General features: G+C 42.4%; 1 protein-coding gene across 3 annotated transcripts in view; it reads right to left on the bottom strand.

The window, feature by feature from the left end:
• The window catches only part of ANKRD28 (ankyrin repeat domain 28), a 139,500-nt gene that overhangs the window by 81,190 nt on the left and 39,910 nt on the right, over positions 1-18,400 (bottom strand). The window contains exon 1 of one of the 3 annotated variants that reach the window (XM_084858446.1): positions 791-1,067. The exons of the other annotated variants lie outside the window; for them this stretch is intronic. Within the exon in view, the coding sequence (XP_084714572.1) occupies positions 791-907 (117 nt within the window). The 5' untranslated portion in view covers positions 908-1,067. Of the gene's footprint in view, positions 1-790; positions 1,068-18,400 lie in introns of those variants that run through there. 3 annotated transcript variants of the gene reach the window in all.

Below are 18,400 nucleotides of genomic sequence, written 5' to 3'. Positions count from 1 at the left end.
TATCACAAATACTTTATTATAAATCTGTCTAATGTACTCTTGTAAAATGTTCTCCTACTTAAACAACTGCACTAAAAATCAACACAAGATTAAAAGAAATGTTGCATATTGTCATAGGGAGAAAAGTGCCCAATATTAGCAGGTGACATTTTGAAGAACGTGTAAACTTTCTCAGAAACATTACATTAAAATGTCTAGTCAGTTTCTTTAATGTGATAGACAGTCAGGAAGCACAGGGCATTTAAATGACCTTGTGACAAATACCTCTATTTCTAAAATTATCTGCACCACAAACTGAAAGCATACCACCACACAAACCATTAGATTAAATGAGCCAATCCCATTTTTTTTTACTAAAGACCACTCAAATTTTATGAAGATATGAGTGAAATAGTCCTGCATCACATGATCTGTGTTCCCCTATTTTAAGAATGGGGCTTGCTTTACAACAGAGTATATCACATGAATTCTGAAAACAACAACACATGGCCAATTATTGTAGGAATCAATTTATCTTGCAAAAAAGTACAAAGCATTCACTACATTACAATGACCAGACTACTCCTTTGAAGACAGTACTCCTTAGAGTATTGGGGGGGGGAAAAAATATCTACAAAATTCATGTCTTTTAGGATTAGTTAGACCCAAAAGTGAATTTACATCATTATGTTCACTATTTAAGCAAAATAAATACAACTACACTTTTCATATTCAGATATGTTTATGACAAGTCTCATTTGAACTTCGAACCACAATTACAAATAGGATATATTTAGCAAGAACCTCTTACCAAGCCACGTGCTGAAGGTGAAGGATGTAGAGATATGCTTTCCTGAGGCACTTTGGAAATAAATGTGGGAGAATCATCTTCCACCTCCTCCAAAACAACAATACACACTCGACTCATTAGATCCGTTTGAAGAAGAAAAGCTAGATTTGTAACAGCCTTGTTCCAATTAGAGACAAGACAGCACAGAAAGTTCTTTTCCTCTTAAACATAATTTGAAAATACTACTGCTGTTTTCTGAAATCTTTAATTGACAAAACTAAAATATATTTTATTTACCAAATTCAGTAACCTGAGGTATTCAGCTAATGAAGTTTTCCAAAAATATTCCAAAGTAGTTATGCTATTACTTTATAGCACTCACTCACTAAACTATCCTTTGTTCAATCAATACTTAAGTAGAAATCACATTGCATGTATAGATATTGTATGTATCAACCAAGTTGCTTTTGTTAAATTTCTAAAAAGTACAATCATCTAAACAGCAAAATCATTGTTATAGACAACGTAACACCATTTTGTACAGACTGAAACAAGAGACAATTGCTCTGGCAGAGATGATCACAGCTCTCTCCACTTCAGCAAGGTCATTCTCCAGTTAACAGTAGCAGAATCTCTTCCGAAAAAGGCATACATGACTGTCCCAAGCATTCAAGGTAATAATAATTCTGTAACTAACAATTTTATTTGCCTTAATGTCAGAAATCCACCACAGAAAAAGCAATCTATTATCAGCAGCTATTCAGAACTACAGCTCTAAGGGCTGACATTTCTTCTCCACGTAAAAATCCCTGCAATGTACAGCTAAGCTGCAGTACATTTACATGTGATGAGTCAGACAACAAAGGACAATGAGAATCAAATAATAATATTGCTTGTTCAATCCAGATTCCGCAACAGACAGTAACAAAGAGTGCTTTACTCTATCAGTCAGAAAAGCAATGCAGAACATTTGTTGTCCACCATCAGGCCATTGCTCTAGCTGCTCCAGCAGGGAACACACAAGACATAAATGCTAGTAATGACAAATGCTTTAGCAAAACACCAAAGCACAAGCGCCTGAATTATTGCTTTAGACCTTTCTTGCAGAAGTAGTTCATCACTCGAGTGCTTCTTTTGATCACTGTGTGAATAGAGCTCCCATTATAGCCGTCATTCAGACCGATGTAAAAAAAAGGGGGGGGGGAATCAGGTTCCACGCATCATCTTTCAGCCAACTTCTTTATTCGAAGATCTGTGTCTAGTCTTGTGGTTCTTCAGGTTATGCTCTGTTTATCCAAATCTTGTCATCAATTTAAGATTTTTGATGTAGTAGATGGTACTGCAAACAGTACAAAAACCTAGTGCCTTATAAAGGTTATTACAGAACACATTAACAGGACACAAAATCACACCCGCAGCAGGATTCCAACCGAGCAATAAGTCTAAATAGCACAGACTGCAGACTCGAAGGATGAAATGCCTAGTAATGCTCACATGTTACACTTACCAAAGAACTGAGCTACTGCTCTGGATGCAACTTCCTGTAGTTGCAGGGGGAGGGGGGGGAAGCAGGTTTTGGGCAGCGCTTACAGAACATCCCTGCCAGTTTTGTGTGACTAATTCAGTTCAAACATAAAAATTCTGTTGAGCCTTTAACATTTTCCACTAAAAGCCACAAGGAAACTAGTACACTGGCACTGCTGACTAACAATATAGGAAAATAAACAATTCCAAAACCTTAACTGTTTTCATATGTTACTGTATTCTCAGAATAGTCTCCATTAACCCTCTATAAGCATGAAGTTTCTGATCCCTTTATAAACGAGGGATTAAAAGCCTTTAAAGAGACAATTCCATTATAACCAATTGATATCTACTTACCAGAAACATTTTGGTTGCTGAAAGTGAGGCATACATACACACACAAGTTTAGGATCCTGACAAAAACTAACAAAAATGTAGTCTTGAAGATGAAAACTCTCAATTAAACCGAATTTACAGCATTGGTTTCATTCTGCTGTGCACAGAGCATATTATTAACTTATTAATTCAAAAGTGTTTTCTATTAATATTGTAACCAAGCTTTAAGGTTCTCAATTTCAGTTTAATTCAACAGCCACAACACAAAATCACACAAGTATTCAAGCCAATTTAAAACAAACTTATCATAACTGCAAAGCACAAAAGCTGAATGACAGTAAAATAAGGTCTCAAGTATCTTATCAATGGCTTTAGGTATTAATATATATATTTTATAGGTTAGGTATCAGTGTTATTTTGGCTATCAGTACATTCTTACCAAACTAATACCAATATTTTCAAATTCTATGCTTAAAAATAAGTTAAGCAGAATATATTGGAATACGATTCACATTTCAGAAGAAAAATAATTCTATAAAAAAAATCTAAGTGACTGATTCAGATATCTTGATCTTGCTGATTATAAATTTTCAAGTTAGAAACCACATTTGACATTCTAGCCCTCAGATTTCTTTGTAATTTAATCCCATTTATGACAATTAAACTTTGTTAAAGTATGAGCAACAGATGTATTATGTCTGCAATCCTATACATAGTAACTTGGGAGGGAGTAAATTACATTGAACACAGTGGCCTCATTCAGAGGTAATTTCCTGTCTTAACAAACCATACTTGATTAAACTGGCAATAAACATCATGTCCCATGCTTCCTTCTCACCTCAGCTCTTCTCTTCACAGGCCAGATTCAATCCAGATCTGTTTAAACCAAAGTCCTCTGTTAGACTGAAAATGGGGACATCTGGTTTAACATCAGTTAACTAACTAGGATCTTGAACCAGGATCATATCATGGTTCAGAATCCTGGTTAGTGTCCCAACATTAAACCTGAGATTCCCATTTTGGACATAACAGGGAACTGGTTTAAACAGATCAGAACTGAAGCACTAAAGCATGAAGGCAGGAGATAAAAGGAGGGGCAAGAGGGGAGCGCATGGGCCCAATATTTACTCCTGGCTTAATAAATGGTGGTTTATTAAGCATGGAATGTTATGTCCAGAAGACCTACAGAGATTTGCTGCTTGGTATGTATGCACAAGATTGGGCTAAAGCTGTCTAAAACTTAGAACAATTGGAAGGAGTACGCAGAAGCAAGCACTCATGTCTATCACGGTTGATAAAAATCAACGATTTTTTTTTAAAAAATTAAAAACTGGATTTGCTTTAAATCGTGTTTTTTTAAAAATCTAAATTGGATTTTTAAAATTTAAATCAGTTTTCAAAATTTTATTAAAACAATTAGTAAGAAAAGAGCCTAACTTAAAGATATCATCATGAATATTGATTATACTTCTAATTATATTCTATGAATATGTTAACAGCAGTTTATGGAAATGAAAGATAACCTCATCAGTCCTATTCTGCACTGCAAGTGGTGTACGGAAGTGCATGCTTGCTCGCTCTCACTCTCTTGCTCTCAAGGCTCTAAGTGCAAAGATAGAGAAGGTCAATTAATAGAGAACTGGGGGAGATGGAGTAGATCTGAACAAGGAGGAGGAGTCTGGATATAAATAAAAGGGATGGGGGGAGAATAGAAAGTGAAACCAAAAGTGAACAGAGCATATTCCTGCAGTCCAGACTCCTGAGGAACCTTCTGCTGCATGTATCCTCCACTGTGTACCTGCTTTCTAATGAAACCTACATCTATGAATATGTATTAAGGTTATATTAAACAATAATGTACTTCTACTAAACAAATGATGATTAAACAGAATCTTCCTCACTAGTGATTTAAACTGTGATATAAATAATTAAAACTGAGTCCTTCAGAGAAGCAATTTAAATCATGATTTAAATCAAATCAGCCCTGGTTTCTATATTAAACCAGCTACTGAGATCTGCAGGAGAGGCTCTGCTCTGTACTAACATAGAAGATGGAAGACCATGTGTGATGCCTTGAGCTCCTTGGAAGAAAGGTGGGCTATGTATGAAGCAAATACCTGCAGATCTTGGTGTAGGAAAAATAAAGATGAAGGAACAGGGCTGCACCTTTTGTCACAAAAAAGTAAAAGGGAATGTACCAAAAGGTATTTGCAATATCTTTAATATAATTTCACTTTAAATGTTCAATATTTTTCAAGCCAATACAGCCCCCTCCTTAGGAAATTCTGACACAGCCTTCCCCAACCTGGAGCCCCCAGATGTTTTCAACTACAACTCCCAGAATTTCTGACAACTGGCCACACTGGCTGGGGCTGGGCACCACATTGGGGAAAGCTGTTTTAACACTACTAGAATGAAAACTTATTTCCTTTTTCTCACCTTCTGAATGCTCTTTTAGTCTGTAAGGGATTCAAACATATCGGTTATTTAAAGAAAAATTCTATTAAAGATATTTACAAACAGTACTGTGATATTCACAGTAGGTGATCGGTGCAATTTCTTTCCATTATACTCTAAGGCCTATTATAAACAGTTTGAGTTAATACTTTTTAAAAAGTGGTATTAAAATACTTTAAGTAAGCATACAGAAGGATAATGGCTTCAAATATTAAATTCTTCAAATATTTTTTAAAAACACAAGATTATCTTAACTCCATGCCTTGCTTTAAAAATTACTAATACAAACATTTTGGCAACAGTAGGCTGTCATTTAACGATTGTCCTTTAGAGGACTAGGAAAGTGAATTGTAAAATAAAATCACTTCCAATTTTATATCTTGTTGTCGTAAGATTTTAAACACAGAAATGCCTGTTAAAAAGGACTTAAATTATGTATATTAAATACATCAACAGAAGTTTGATTTGTATTCCAGTAACATAATTAGAAAATTGATTATTGTTTATAGGGGTATGAACTTATCCTAAAAGACTACCCCCCCAAAAAAAAAAATTAGTTCCACATAGCATAGAATTACCTGGGAATTTAAATTGATATGCTGTATCTGCCCACCCATGTAAAAGTATAATTAGCAAATTGCGGACGACACTCGTATGCCACGTTGAACATAACATATGGAATCAAAATGCTATATGTTAGGGAAAAAAAGAAAAAGCTATCCTTATGTCATTACAGCTGATGATAGCAATTATAACTGTCACACAATGTGAAGGGATAGCTCTACGTACCCTAAGTTTGGCAAGTTTCTTCCTTGGCACCTTCCTCAGCTCCAAACTATCTCCTCCATTCCTTTTTCTTCAGGCTTTTGCCTCCTACATCTGCATTTCCTTCAAAGTCCTGTTTCCTGGACCACTAGCTCCTTCGGTCCTTTGTCATTTAGCAACCCTAACTCTTAATTCTACCTCGGTGGAGATTTTCTCAGACAGTCCTTGCTAACTAAGAAGCCCAAGGAAGTCACCGTTGGTTCAAACAGGCCCTAACCTATTAAGTAGGTGCCGAGGTATGGCGTGTGTAACACACACGATTCTTTGAATAGTATACTGTAATTTTCTTGAGTATGACTAAGATAGAGAGAAGTGTGATTTGCTACCACTCACACATAGGGACAGCTCCTCCCTTCTGGCAGCAGCTCCTCATGCCCATCAAGAAATCCATGTCCCAAAAAGTCAGGGCCTCTCCACAACAATGTGTCACTGAAATGCGAGAGGCTCGACCAAACAGCACAAAACAGCCATCACCTTCATCAGCACCACCACTGGCACACATGTGCTTCTCGGGATCCAACCATGTGATTCTGGAAGCAAGTCAGGTTATATTCATACCATTCAGAAGCTGGAAGGCGAGAACACTGATTGAAAAAACTTAGGGCACTGTATTAATAAGCATGCATACACCCCAAACTAATTCTAGTACCAAAGCATTTGTACTGATCAGAAGAAACAAATTATATATCACAATCTGTTATGCCACTGCAAAGCCTCTGGATATCAAGTATCTGATTATTTACAGTGAAATTTCCAGCCAGCAACATTTAGTCACAAAGCTGAAGAATGGAGCCAAGTCAAAAACAGTATTAATAGACAAGCATCATATGATAAGACAAATGTGAAAGGGGGAAAACTGCTTATTATAATAGTCACAAATGCGTGGTGTATGAATTCTTGCCTTATTTCACATGGAAAGATTTACACAGACAGACCATTAAACAACCCTTGGAAATCCAACTTGACAGCAATCCTTGAAGTCCTTACATGCCATGTATGACTGATCCCCTTCTCCCTTGCACCAGATGCAAAAGATTCTACACAGCAAGGATTTAATGATGTACCCTCATTTCTCAGCATTCTGAAATATTAGTCTCCTTTATGGTAGGACCTACAGAGATTGTCTTGTTAAAAGGAAGCCCTTCCTCCCCTTCCTGATGAACAGGACCGCCAGAAAACCTATAATGCCTTGCATAAGTATTCACCCCCTCTTGACTTTTCTACATTTTGTTGTGTTACAACTTGGAATTTAAATGTGTTTAATTGGCATTTTCACCATTTGAGTTACAAAACATACTTAACATTTTGAAGGTGCAAAATATTTTTACTGTGGCGCAAAAGTTAATTAAACAAAAACAAACTGGCATTTGTTGGTTGCATAAGTATTTATCCTGGAGTCAATACTTGGTAGAAACACCTCTGGCAGCAATTACAGCTGTGAGTCTTTTTGGCTTAATCTCTACCAGCTTTGCACATCTGGATCCTGCAGTTTTTGCCCATTCTTCTTGACAAAATTGCTCAAGCTCTGTCAGGTTGGATGGGGACCATTGCTGAACAGCAATTATAAACTCTTGCCACAGATTCTCAATCAGATTGAGGTCTGGGCTTTGGCTGGGCCATTCTAAGACATTCCGGTACTTGTTTTTAAACCACTCCAGTGTAACTTTGGCTGTGTGTTTAGGGGCATTGTCCTGCTGGAAGGTGAACCTCTGTCCCAGCCCCAGGACCCTTGCAGACTGAAACAGGTTTTGCTTTAGAATTCAACTGTATTTGGCTCCATCCATCTTGTCCTCACTCCTGACCAGTTTCCCAGTCCCTGCTGATGAAAAACATCCCCACAACATGATCCTACCACCATCATGCTTCACCACGGGGTTAGTGTTCTCAGGGCAATGAGCATTGTTGGCTTTGTGCTACACATAGGGTTTTGCAGTAAGGCCAAAAAGGTTAATTTTGGACTCATCAGACCAGAAATGGTTTCCCCACATGTTTGCTGTGTCTCCCACATGCCTTTTGGCAAAATCAAAATGGGATTTGATATGGGTTTTTTTTCAGCAATGGCTTTCTTCTCACCACTCTTCCATAAAGCCTAGCTTTGTGGAACATCTGAGTGATAGTTGTCCCATAGGACAGTTTCTCCCATCTCAGCTGTAGATCTCTCCAGCTCTTTCAGAGTTACCACTGTCCTCTTGGTTGCTTCTCTGACTAAAGCCCTCCTTACCCAGTCACTGAGTTTTGGTGGATGGTATTCTCTAGGCAGAGTCACGGCTGTGCCATAGTCTTTCCATTTTGTAATAATGGATTTAACGGTACTCTAGAATATGTTCATAGTTTGGGGGGGTTGTTGTTTTTATAACCCAACCTTGATTGGTGCTTCTCCAGAACCTTATCCCAGACTTGTTTTGATAGCTCCTTAGTCTTCATAATGCTGTTTGTTTAGATACGCTCTCCAACAAACTCTGGGGCCTTCCAGAATCAGGTCTATTTAATCTGAGATCATGTGTCACTTGAATTGCACACAGGTAGACTCCATTCAACTAATTATGTGACTTCTGAAGGCAGCTGGTTGCACCAGAAGTTATTTAGGGAAGTCACAGCAAAGGGAGTGAACACTTATACAATCCAGACTTTTCAGTTTTTTATTTGTAACTCTTTTTGTAAAATATGTAGATTCTTTCCCCACTTCAACATTATGGACTATTTTATGTAGATCAGTGACAAGAAATTCTAATTAAATCAATTTTAATTCCAAGCTGTAACACAACAAAATGTGGAAAAGTCAAAGGGGGGTGTATACTTCTGCAAGGGACTGTATGTTCCTATCTCCATTATAACTGTCTTGTTGATTATTAACAAGTTACATCTAGTTCATCATTCAATTGCCAACAGTGACCAGCTTGGACACTCACAAATAGGATATAAAGGTCATGGCTATTCCTTATTGAAATCACATCAGTCTTTTCAAACAGTTTACTCCCACATTTTTCGTGCTTGAACAAGAAAACTTCAGTTTTATGCTGTCTGCATTGCCATTTCAGCAAGAAAATGAAATACTGTTTCTCTGCAGTCTGTTCCCAGGCTAAGAAGAAATTCCTAGCTATCCCTTATTTCTTTATATTAACTGAAGAAACTGAGGATAATAGTGCTTTTGGAAAGAACACTCTATTCAATCATTTCTGCCCAAGAATTGTGAAACATTATTCCCAGTTTATTCAAGAAGTCCAGCAAAATAAACATCAAAATATTGACCTAGTGTAGATGAAGTGTGAACCATACAGAGATAAAAGCACAGCTAGTCATTCCAAAACAGCAGGGCTGTGCACCACTTCGGCCCGGAGCCTGAACTCCGAGTCAAAGCAGGGTGCCTCAGGACATTTTGGGCCATCTCCACGTTGAGGAGGGGGCATGAAGCGGCATGAAGTGGACTGGGTTGCTCCAAAGCACTTCAGTGCGCTTCGGAATGATCTGGAGACCCAGCCACCACACCACTACTGCCCAGCCCCCAGCTCCTTACCTGGTCCTCTGGACACATCCCGCCAGCTGTCTTGTTCCAAGGAATGGGGGGAGCCATTTTAAAAATAGCGACTCCCTGTATTTCCAGAAATACAGGGAGTCGCTCTTTTAAAAATGGTTCTCCCCATTCCCCAGAACAAGACGGCTGCCAGCAAACATCCAGAAGGCCAAGGAGCTAGCAGCGGCAGCCCACCCTCATTGAAGCTGCCGCCGCTGGCCTCACTCAAGCCTTCATGGGCTCCTCGCAAGCAAGGAACTCATGAAGGCTTGAACAGAAGCAGGAGACAGCCTTCAACCGGGCGCCCTCCCCTCCTTCCAAGGAGGGGAGAGAGTGCAGTTGAAGGGCAACTCCTACCTCCACCACCTAACTCAAGCCTTCACAGGCTCCTTGCAAGCAAGGAACACGTGAAGGCTTGAGCAGAGGCAGCAGTCGGCCTCCAACCGGGTGCCCTCCCCTCCTTGCAAGGAAGGGAGAGAGTTGACTTGGAGAGCAACTCCTGCCCTCACGTCTGTTGGCGGGCTGCGACAGGCAGTGGCTTTGCCGGTAGTGCCCCCGACAGTGCCAGCAGCTGCTTCCCCAGCGGCAGCCCTCCCCCCAGAACAAGGGCCCAAGTAAGGAGCTGGGGGCTGGGCCGTGTGTTGGGAGGGGCGAAGTGTAATTTGGATGTCTGAATCCCACTTCGGCCTAATAGGCCAAGGAGGGTCAAGCCCCCCCCCGAATCAGGCCAAGCAAAATCGGGCCCACCTCGGAAGCCCCAAAGCAGCCTCCGATTTGGATCAGGGGGTCCATGCACAGCCCTACAAAATAGTACTCACAGTATATTTCCAATAACTGGTACTCAAAAATATGTAAGTTGGACCTCAAACAAAATGATGCAGTGTATCCCCACCTTCTTAGACAATTTATCCTGTTCAAAGACAGCCTAGAACAGGAGTCTTATAATGTTAGTCAGGCATCCAGGGGAGGGGGAGATTCAGGAGTGGGGAGGGGATAAAGGACATCTTTTTCCCTACTCTCTGAAGTTCTTCTCCTGTGTACTATATAGTCCTAGAGATCTGCCCCCTAGTGCTAAAAACAGCTCCCCTAAGCTAGAGTGCCCACTCTCCCATTCCTCACACACTCAGTCTAGCTTCCAGCAACATTCTGGCCAGCAGATACATCACTGACTGAGCACACATGTCCAAGCCTTCCTGTTGATCATGATGATGTAGATCATCCATAACTCCTAAGGGATTTTAAAAAAGCTTCACTGCTTTCTTTCCCTCAGGGACAGCATCAGGACCTACCATGCTCTATTTATTCCCCTTGTCACTGTTAACTTTTAGATTTACCTACTCCAGAACACAGTGTTTATTGTTGCCTTCAGGATACTGGGTAGTCACGCCCCCAGCCAATCACTTCTGCACAGTATTCATGCTCCCAGCCAATCCAGCTGTGCACAGCACTCAAAAATCAACAGTTGGGCCCTGGTGCACCTAGAGAACAAAGCAACTTGCTTTGGCCTTCTTTATTTCATTTCTTGAACTGATTATGAGGGAGTGAGCAGGAGCAGATTAGTAGCATTCTCTCAGAGTGGATGTGGCCCTGGAAGATATCACAAGTATTTGAGGAGAGGCCCAGAATTCAGCACAACAGTGTGGGTTTCTGAATTATTTTTAAATGCAAGTTCTCCTTCCAAACTCAACACTAAGTTTTACCTCCCCTACCCCCAGTACTCCCAATACAGGCAAAATTGCTGCAATTTACTTTGCACTGGGAATGATGTGGGAGTGTTAAATTGTCCCCTCCAGGTGCACCCAATACAAGCCAAAATGCCCGCTTTGGGAATGCTGTGGAGGGAGGGATGATGTTAAAGAGTGTGTAAGAAAGGTTGGGGGGAAGGTTTATGTGTGAGGTATCCTTTCTGGGATCACTCTACAAATCTTCAGTCATTTTGTCTTTCAGGCTGCTATATTTGCTTATCCAGATGTAAGCCCCACTAAATTCAGACTTACTTCTGAGTAGACAGGTGGATTGTACTCTTCAGTGACTTTTTTTTCAAAAGCAATTTCATGCCAAATGGGGAAAGCCTTCTGCACATGTTCAGAGATAGCTAGTCCTCATGTCTATTTCTGAAAACAGAAGCCACTTCCTTTCTCAGAGGAACAGCACTCTGTTTTATTCTGTTATTGCTATTATATAGTTTTAATCATTACTATTAATATTTAGCATTTTTAAATAGCCTTTTGGGCATTAAAGCACTTTTCCTACATTGCCTCAGTAATTCTTATGCCAAAACTAACCTGTGTCATATCAGTATGACTGGTTCCATTTTCCAGACAGGAGGTAGGCCTGAGGTTGAGCACTGGTACAATTAGCCAATTTTAGTCTCTGGACTTAATGGTCTTATGACCACTATAGATGGTAATGTGTATTAGTTCAATCACTTCAAAAATGTTTTTGCAAGTCTTTTTGGTTTATTAGCACAAGACCTAAGTATTTTATAGCTATACAGTAGGGAACAGGGGAGCATACTTTAGGAGATGGGAAGGGCATACTGACTATATAAGGTTAGCAGTTTGAGCAAGTAGTCAATTGTCTCTCTTCTTCTGCCTTTCATTTTCTTTCCCACCCACCTTTCTCCACCAATGGACACACATATATTATGGGTTTCTAATTCTTCTGAACCAGGGATTGGATTGGTAGATTAACACATACTGCCTGTCTTCTCATTTGGGCCTTACTTCTGAATAACTTGGGTTTTATTTAGAGCTACTCACCCATAAGGATCAACTGCTAGCACTATTGTGTAAGCGCACAGGTTCCCGTCAGGCACTTTGGGGTTGTTTTAGTGTCACTCTCCCTTAATTCACAAACTTATTACTTCTGTATACCCAAAGTTCCCCCAACTCCTGAGAATGTAGAAGCCACTACTTTATTTTTGGGTGGGCCCATTTCACTTCCAAAGTGATAGACATTCAACCATATGAATTCACTATTAGAAGGAATGACGACAAGAATTATTGCCTCTGAATACAAAGGTTCAGATGCAGTATTCCACTATACATAACATCATAAGGGCCATTCCAGTGCACCAGATGTGCAAAGAAGAGTGTGGAGCAAAGCTTCCTCCTTCCCAGACTTCTTTCTCCTCCTCTTCTGAAATTAAACCAAGGTAGCATGAGCAGTAAAAAGAACTAGTAGCAGCCATTCTATCAGGCTGCAGTAGAGATGGAACTGGAGAGGTCCTCTATCAGGTCTGCTGACAGACTATCTCCATCAGGATCTTGCTCTCCCTCAACTGTTTCCATTCAAGATAGTCATTGTAAGAACATTGCAATGTAAAGAACTGGGGCTTAGGTTTGGTTCCCCATACCCTTCTCTCAATATCCCCTTTTCCTTTTGTGTTATAGGCAGGATTTGTCTTGTTTATGATTGACCTCATGTAAGCTGCTCCGGGAGCCATTTTGGCGGAAGGGCGGGCTAAAATTACTTAAAATAAATAAATAATAACTTGGTGATCCATAATCTCCACAGATGAGCATAAGAAAATATAAGGGAGTGGAGGAATAGTGAAAAGGTGTGTCTACTCTTCATTCCAAAACTAGAAAAAATGTACATCCCACCTTTCTTTCAAGGAAGTAATGCTCTACTATGGAACACTCCTGTCTCTTCAACTTGGAAGCTGGTTTTCAAAGCACAATGACTGCACAGCAATCCTCCCTGTATACTTTAGTCCAGGCAATATTTCCTCTTTAATCCAGGGTCCCCTGTACTGTGTCTTCAGGGTGCCATAGCGCCTATAGGGACCTCCAAGAGCGCCCATGAAGCTCTCCACTCCATGCCTTTTTAAAAATTATTTTTTAAATAAAAACCTTTGAAAATCTTAGGGGAGTTTCCTTTCTCTCCCTTTCAGGCTTCGCTATTTCTGTCCCCCAGACACACCTCTTTAGCTCACTGTTTTTCACCCTCCTACTCCCTAGATGTGCTCTTTCTCAACACCTTTGCCTTCCTGTTTCCCCTTCCATCCTAGCCTCTAGCTCTGTTATTTCTCTCCCCACTTTTTTGCCTTGTTGTTTCTCCCCACTCCCTGCCTCTAGCCTTGCTTGTTCTCTCCCTTCCAGCCCTTTGCCTTGCTATTTCCTCCTTCCTCCCAGCCTCCAGTCTCACTATATATCTCCCTCCCAACCACCTCTTTAGCTCACTTTTGACTAGTCAGGCTCCCACAGCAGCCATTATGGGACTAGCCACATCTTCTGTGGCAGACATTTTGTGGTTGTGCCCACAGCAATTTATCAAAGCCCCAAATGTGCCCAACGGTTCAAAAGGTTGGGGACCCCTGCTTTAATCTCTCCAGTTGCATGGTTCAAAGGGAATACAGTTAAGTAGTAACTTGGGGGTAAGCTACTATTAGACATAACACATGTAATAGTGCCAATGCTTTGTGGGTTTGCTTTTGCTTTAAGAAAAATCAAAAACATGTTGGGAGGGGAAATCTGAAGCAGAGAAGGAATGGAACACAAGCATTTCCCTACCTTTCATTTCTCCTCTCCAAATCACCCCTTCCAAGAAGCCCCCCACATAGAATTCAAAACATGTTCAGGACAGCAACCACATTTAAAACCACAGAGAAGAAAAGCTCCTTGAAAGTTACACAGAGGAAAGGCCCCTTGAGTTGCTGTGTGAAGCAGAGAAACAGTAGATGGGGAATTGTTAAGTGCCACCTTCATACAAAGTAGCTTGATTTAAAATATTAATTAAATTTTTTTAGCATTGTTGCTGAAGGATCAGTGTTTACTGGAAATCTATATTCTTCATAATCCATAAAATGAGGAAATACTACGCTTCTCAATGTTAGTGACCCAACTTGGCTTTTGGAAAGTTATGAGAGGCAATATGACATGGAATTAATATCAACTGCTGCAAAGACAGAATTAGAATCAAAATAGAAATATCCTTTTCCCAAATAGTAAATTTCATCAACAAATTTAAAGGTCAGGAGCTATTTTAAAGATAAAATTATCTTGATGCAATTTTGGAATATGTAGCTGAAATGTCAACTCCCTAAAATTTGTCATGACCAGCGGGTAGATGTACACATTTTGGACACACAACACTTCCATGTAAGAAACTATTTATCAGTCACATGGGGCATGTCTATTTCGCAGCGTGCAGATGAGACAAGTAGCTCCAATCAATGGTGGTTTCCCATGACAAACATAGTGTATTCATTACCTGTAAACCATATACATGGGCTACACACTATTTCGTAAATGGAACTAATATCCCTGTAGAAAATTAGTCATGTGTGAGCTATCACTTTCTCCACTTTTTGTAATTAACATGGTTTATCATTCATTAGAGAAATAATTTTGCCAAGTTAAGCAGTTTTGAAATGCACCATCAAGTCCATCCAACCTTGTGTCTGTAGTAACAAAATACGAACACCCAACACCATGGGTCTGTTGAAGAGATAAACAACATGAGGATTAAACAGTACTTTACACACTAAAAATACTACAAAAATGGAAATTCTTTATTCACCGGTGAATTTCTGTTCTCATCAAGTGAAGGAGGCCAGCCAGTATGGGGAAGGCAGTTTCCAACTTGATATTCTAGAGGAGGCGGGGCCTCCCCCAAGCTCGCCAGTTGAGTCTTCCAAGTCATTGTAACTCCTCGGAAGTCCCCAGTCCTGATGGCCTTCGATAGCGTATCTTGACTGACGACCAGGCTGAGAAAGCAACAGTGGTGAAGCCTGCCTAGCCTGTGAGTCACCTAGGAGGAGGCCAGCCTGGGCGGGCCTGGCTGGCCTCCTTCATTCAATGGGAACAGAAATTCACCGGTGAGTAGGGATGGACAGATTACTCACCATCCGTTCCATGGTCTTTCCCACGGGGGGGGGGAGGTGATCCGTTCATCTCCCCGGAAACCTCCGGAGCGGTTCTGCGTCCGGAGGATTTCGCGGAGCCGCATTCCAGCTCCTTTGCGCTGGTGATACTGTAATGACAGCTGCCATTACAGTATCACCAGCGCAATGGAGCCGGAGTTCCGTTCCGCAGGAAATCCTTGGGAACAGAGGTAAGTGTGCCATTCCGCCACGGATTCCAGAGGCCAGATTCCAAAGAATCCGGACTCATTTGAGTCTGCGGTGGAATTCTCTGCCATCCCTACCGGTGAGTAAAGAATTTTCATTTCTCCCACTGAATGCAAGGAGGCCAGCCAGTATGGGGATGTGAAAAAGCAGTTCATCCCTGGGTAGGCCAACAAACCCTTAGGCCGGCCCCCTGCTAGGATTGTAGGGCCCTCTGGAGGACCCCTCTGCCGAAGGCACCCTGCAAAAGCAAATAGGTTGATCTTGTAGTGGCGTGTGAATGTATGTACGGACTACCACATGGCCGCCTTGCAGATCTCCTCTAGCGGAGCTCTCCCACAGAAGGCTGCTGCTGCGGCCATCCCTCTCACCGAGTGGGCCAATGTTCCCTCTGGGACTGCTAGGCCACTAGAGGTGTATGCCAGCACGATTCACTCATGTAGTCAACATGCCAGAGAGGCTACTGACACCTTCTTGCCCACGGAAGATGGTCTAAAGAACACAAATAGGGCACTATGTTGCCTGGTCTTTTTTAGGAAGAACTTGAGAGCCTGTCTGGCATCCAGAGTGTGCCACTCCCTCTCCTGGGGATAGAAGGATGGGATGACCAGCTCTTGGTCTCTGTGGAAGTCTGAGTTGAACTTGGGGATGAAGGTAGGGTCTGGGTGGAGGACCACTTTGTCCCTGTGGAAAATGCAAAGCTCCTTTTCTGCAGAAAGAGCACCCAGCTTGGAGACCCGTTTGGAGGACGTGATAGCTAGAAGGAAAATTGTTTTGAGGGTCGGCACCTTAAGGGTGGCTCCCCTTAGGGGTTCGAATAGAGCTTTGGATAGTGCTTTGAGGACAGTGTTGAGGCTCCAAGTGGGGAACCTTCTCACTGGGGAAGCATTGATCAGTGAGGCCACCCTGAGGAATCTCTCAATGTGGGAGTGGATCCCTAGGGGCCCCCTGTTTAACTCTCCTAGTATAGACCCCAAAGCAGAAACCTGTCTTTTTAATAGGTTTGTTTTGAGGCCTACTGACAGGCCCTCCTAGAGGAACTCCACGATGTTACCTATGTTAGTGGTAAGGGGTCCCTCCCTATTGCCTGGGCCCATTTGACGAAGGGCCTCTAGGCGTGCTCATATGACCTGTTAGTGGAGAACCTCCTGGAGGCCATGAGGGTAGAAACCACCTTTGATGAGTAGCCCTGGTCCCTAGCAGTTTCCGCTCAATCTCCAGGCAACTACCTGGGTCTTTGTGCACGATCAGCCCTTGAGTCAGCAGGTCATGCCGGGGCAGGAAGATAACTGGTTTGACCATGGATAGGTCTATAAGGTTGGCGTACCATGGCCTCCTTGGCCAATTGGGCGCTATTAGGATTAACTCCGCCTGCTGGTCCCTCAACTTCCAGATCACCTTCGGGATGAGGGGCAAGGGGGGGGGAGAGGTGTAAAGAAGACCCCGGGGCCATCTGCTGGTCAAGGCATCCATGAATTCGGCACTTCTCATGAGGTAGCAGGTGGCAAACATGGGGATCTTGGCATTCTGCTGAGAGGGGAAGAGGTCGAAGCGGGCCAGGCCTAATTGGCTCATCAGCCAGCTCAATGAGTCCAGGTGGAGGGACCATTCCCCTGAGTCTAGGGACGTCCTGCTGAGCTAGTCGGCCTGGATGTTCAACATGTCTTTTAGGTGCTCTGCCATGATGGAGCAGAGGTGCTTTTGTGCCCACCTGAACTGTATCATGGCCACCTTCTGAAGGGATTCGGACAGAGTCCTTCCTCGTTGATCGTTCACATATGCCTTCACTACCACACTGTCTGTTCTGATTAGGATGTCTTGTGACTCTAAGCTGTGGTGCTAGGTGTCTCACTGCCAGGTGGATGGCCTTCAGTTCCAGTAGACTGATGCTAAGGTGAAATTCCTCCTTGGTCCACAGGCCCTGGGTGTGTTGCTTGTTGCAGACAGAGCCCCATCCTGTGAGGCAAGCATCTGTGGTTAGAGTGGTAAACATCAGAGTCTGGATGGGAACACCCTCTGCAAGGTTGGGTGGGTGTGACCACCAGCCTAGGGAAAGAGAGATTTCTGCTGGGAGTTTCACTACTGGGTTGAGGTTGCACACTATTTCCATCTCAAAGGCCAGGAGAAACTACTGTAGGGGCCTTACGTGAAATCTTGCCCACTGGATGGTCTCCTGGCATGAAACCAACATGCCCAGCAGATTCGCCAGTTCTCTGAGGCAGAACTACTTCTTGGTCTGGATCCAAGCCGCCAGTCTGCTTACTGCAGCCTGCCTGTATGGTAACAGAGTCATGGTGTCTTTGGTTGTGTCCAAGGTCACCCCCAGGTGGAGAAGGGACTGTGAGGGTGACAGGGAGCTCTTCTTCTCATTGATGACAAACCCCAGGGACTGTAGGGTTGAAAGAGTGTCACTAGTGTCCTGAATGCACTGCTCCCATGATGAGGAGTGGATCAGGATATCGTCCAAATGTGGGTGTAGATGGATTCCCTTTGACCTCAGGTGGGCCACTGGGGCCAGGAGAACCTTTGTGAACACTCTCGGAGCAGTGGCTAGGCCGAAGGGAAGGGCTTTGAAATGGAATTGCATTGTTCTGTAGCTGAAGCGCAGGAACTTGTGGTGAGATGGCCGGTTGGGGATGTGCAGGTAGGCCTCTGACAGGTCCACCAATGTGAAAAAGTCAGAGGCTCTCCTTTATGGACTTGAATGTCTCCACTCATAATTTCTGTTTCCTCGGGCTGCGATTGAGCCTCTTTATGTCCAAAATCAGTCTGGTCCTCCCATTTCTCTTTGGGACTGTGAAGGAGAGGGAGAAGATGCCCTGTCCCCTCTCTCCCCGTGGTACCTTCTCGATGGCTCGGATCTGTCGTAGATGTTGTATCGCTGCGAGAGTCCTCAAATGCCCGG

The sequence above is a fragment of the Heloderma suspectum genome, chromosome 5 (genome assembly GCF_057233095.1).
Source record: "Heloderma suspectum isolate Gila_16-S chromosome 5, 16-S_ref, whole genome shotgun sequence".
NCBI classification, from domain to species: Eukaryota; Metazoa; Chordata; class Lepidosauria; order Squamata; family Helodermatidae; genus Heloderma; species Heloderma suspectum.
Note: the sequence above shows the minus strand (reverse complement) of the source record. Positions and strands in the feature narration are given on the sequence as shown.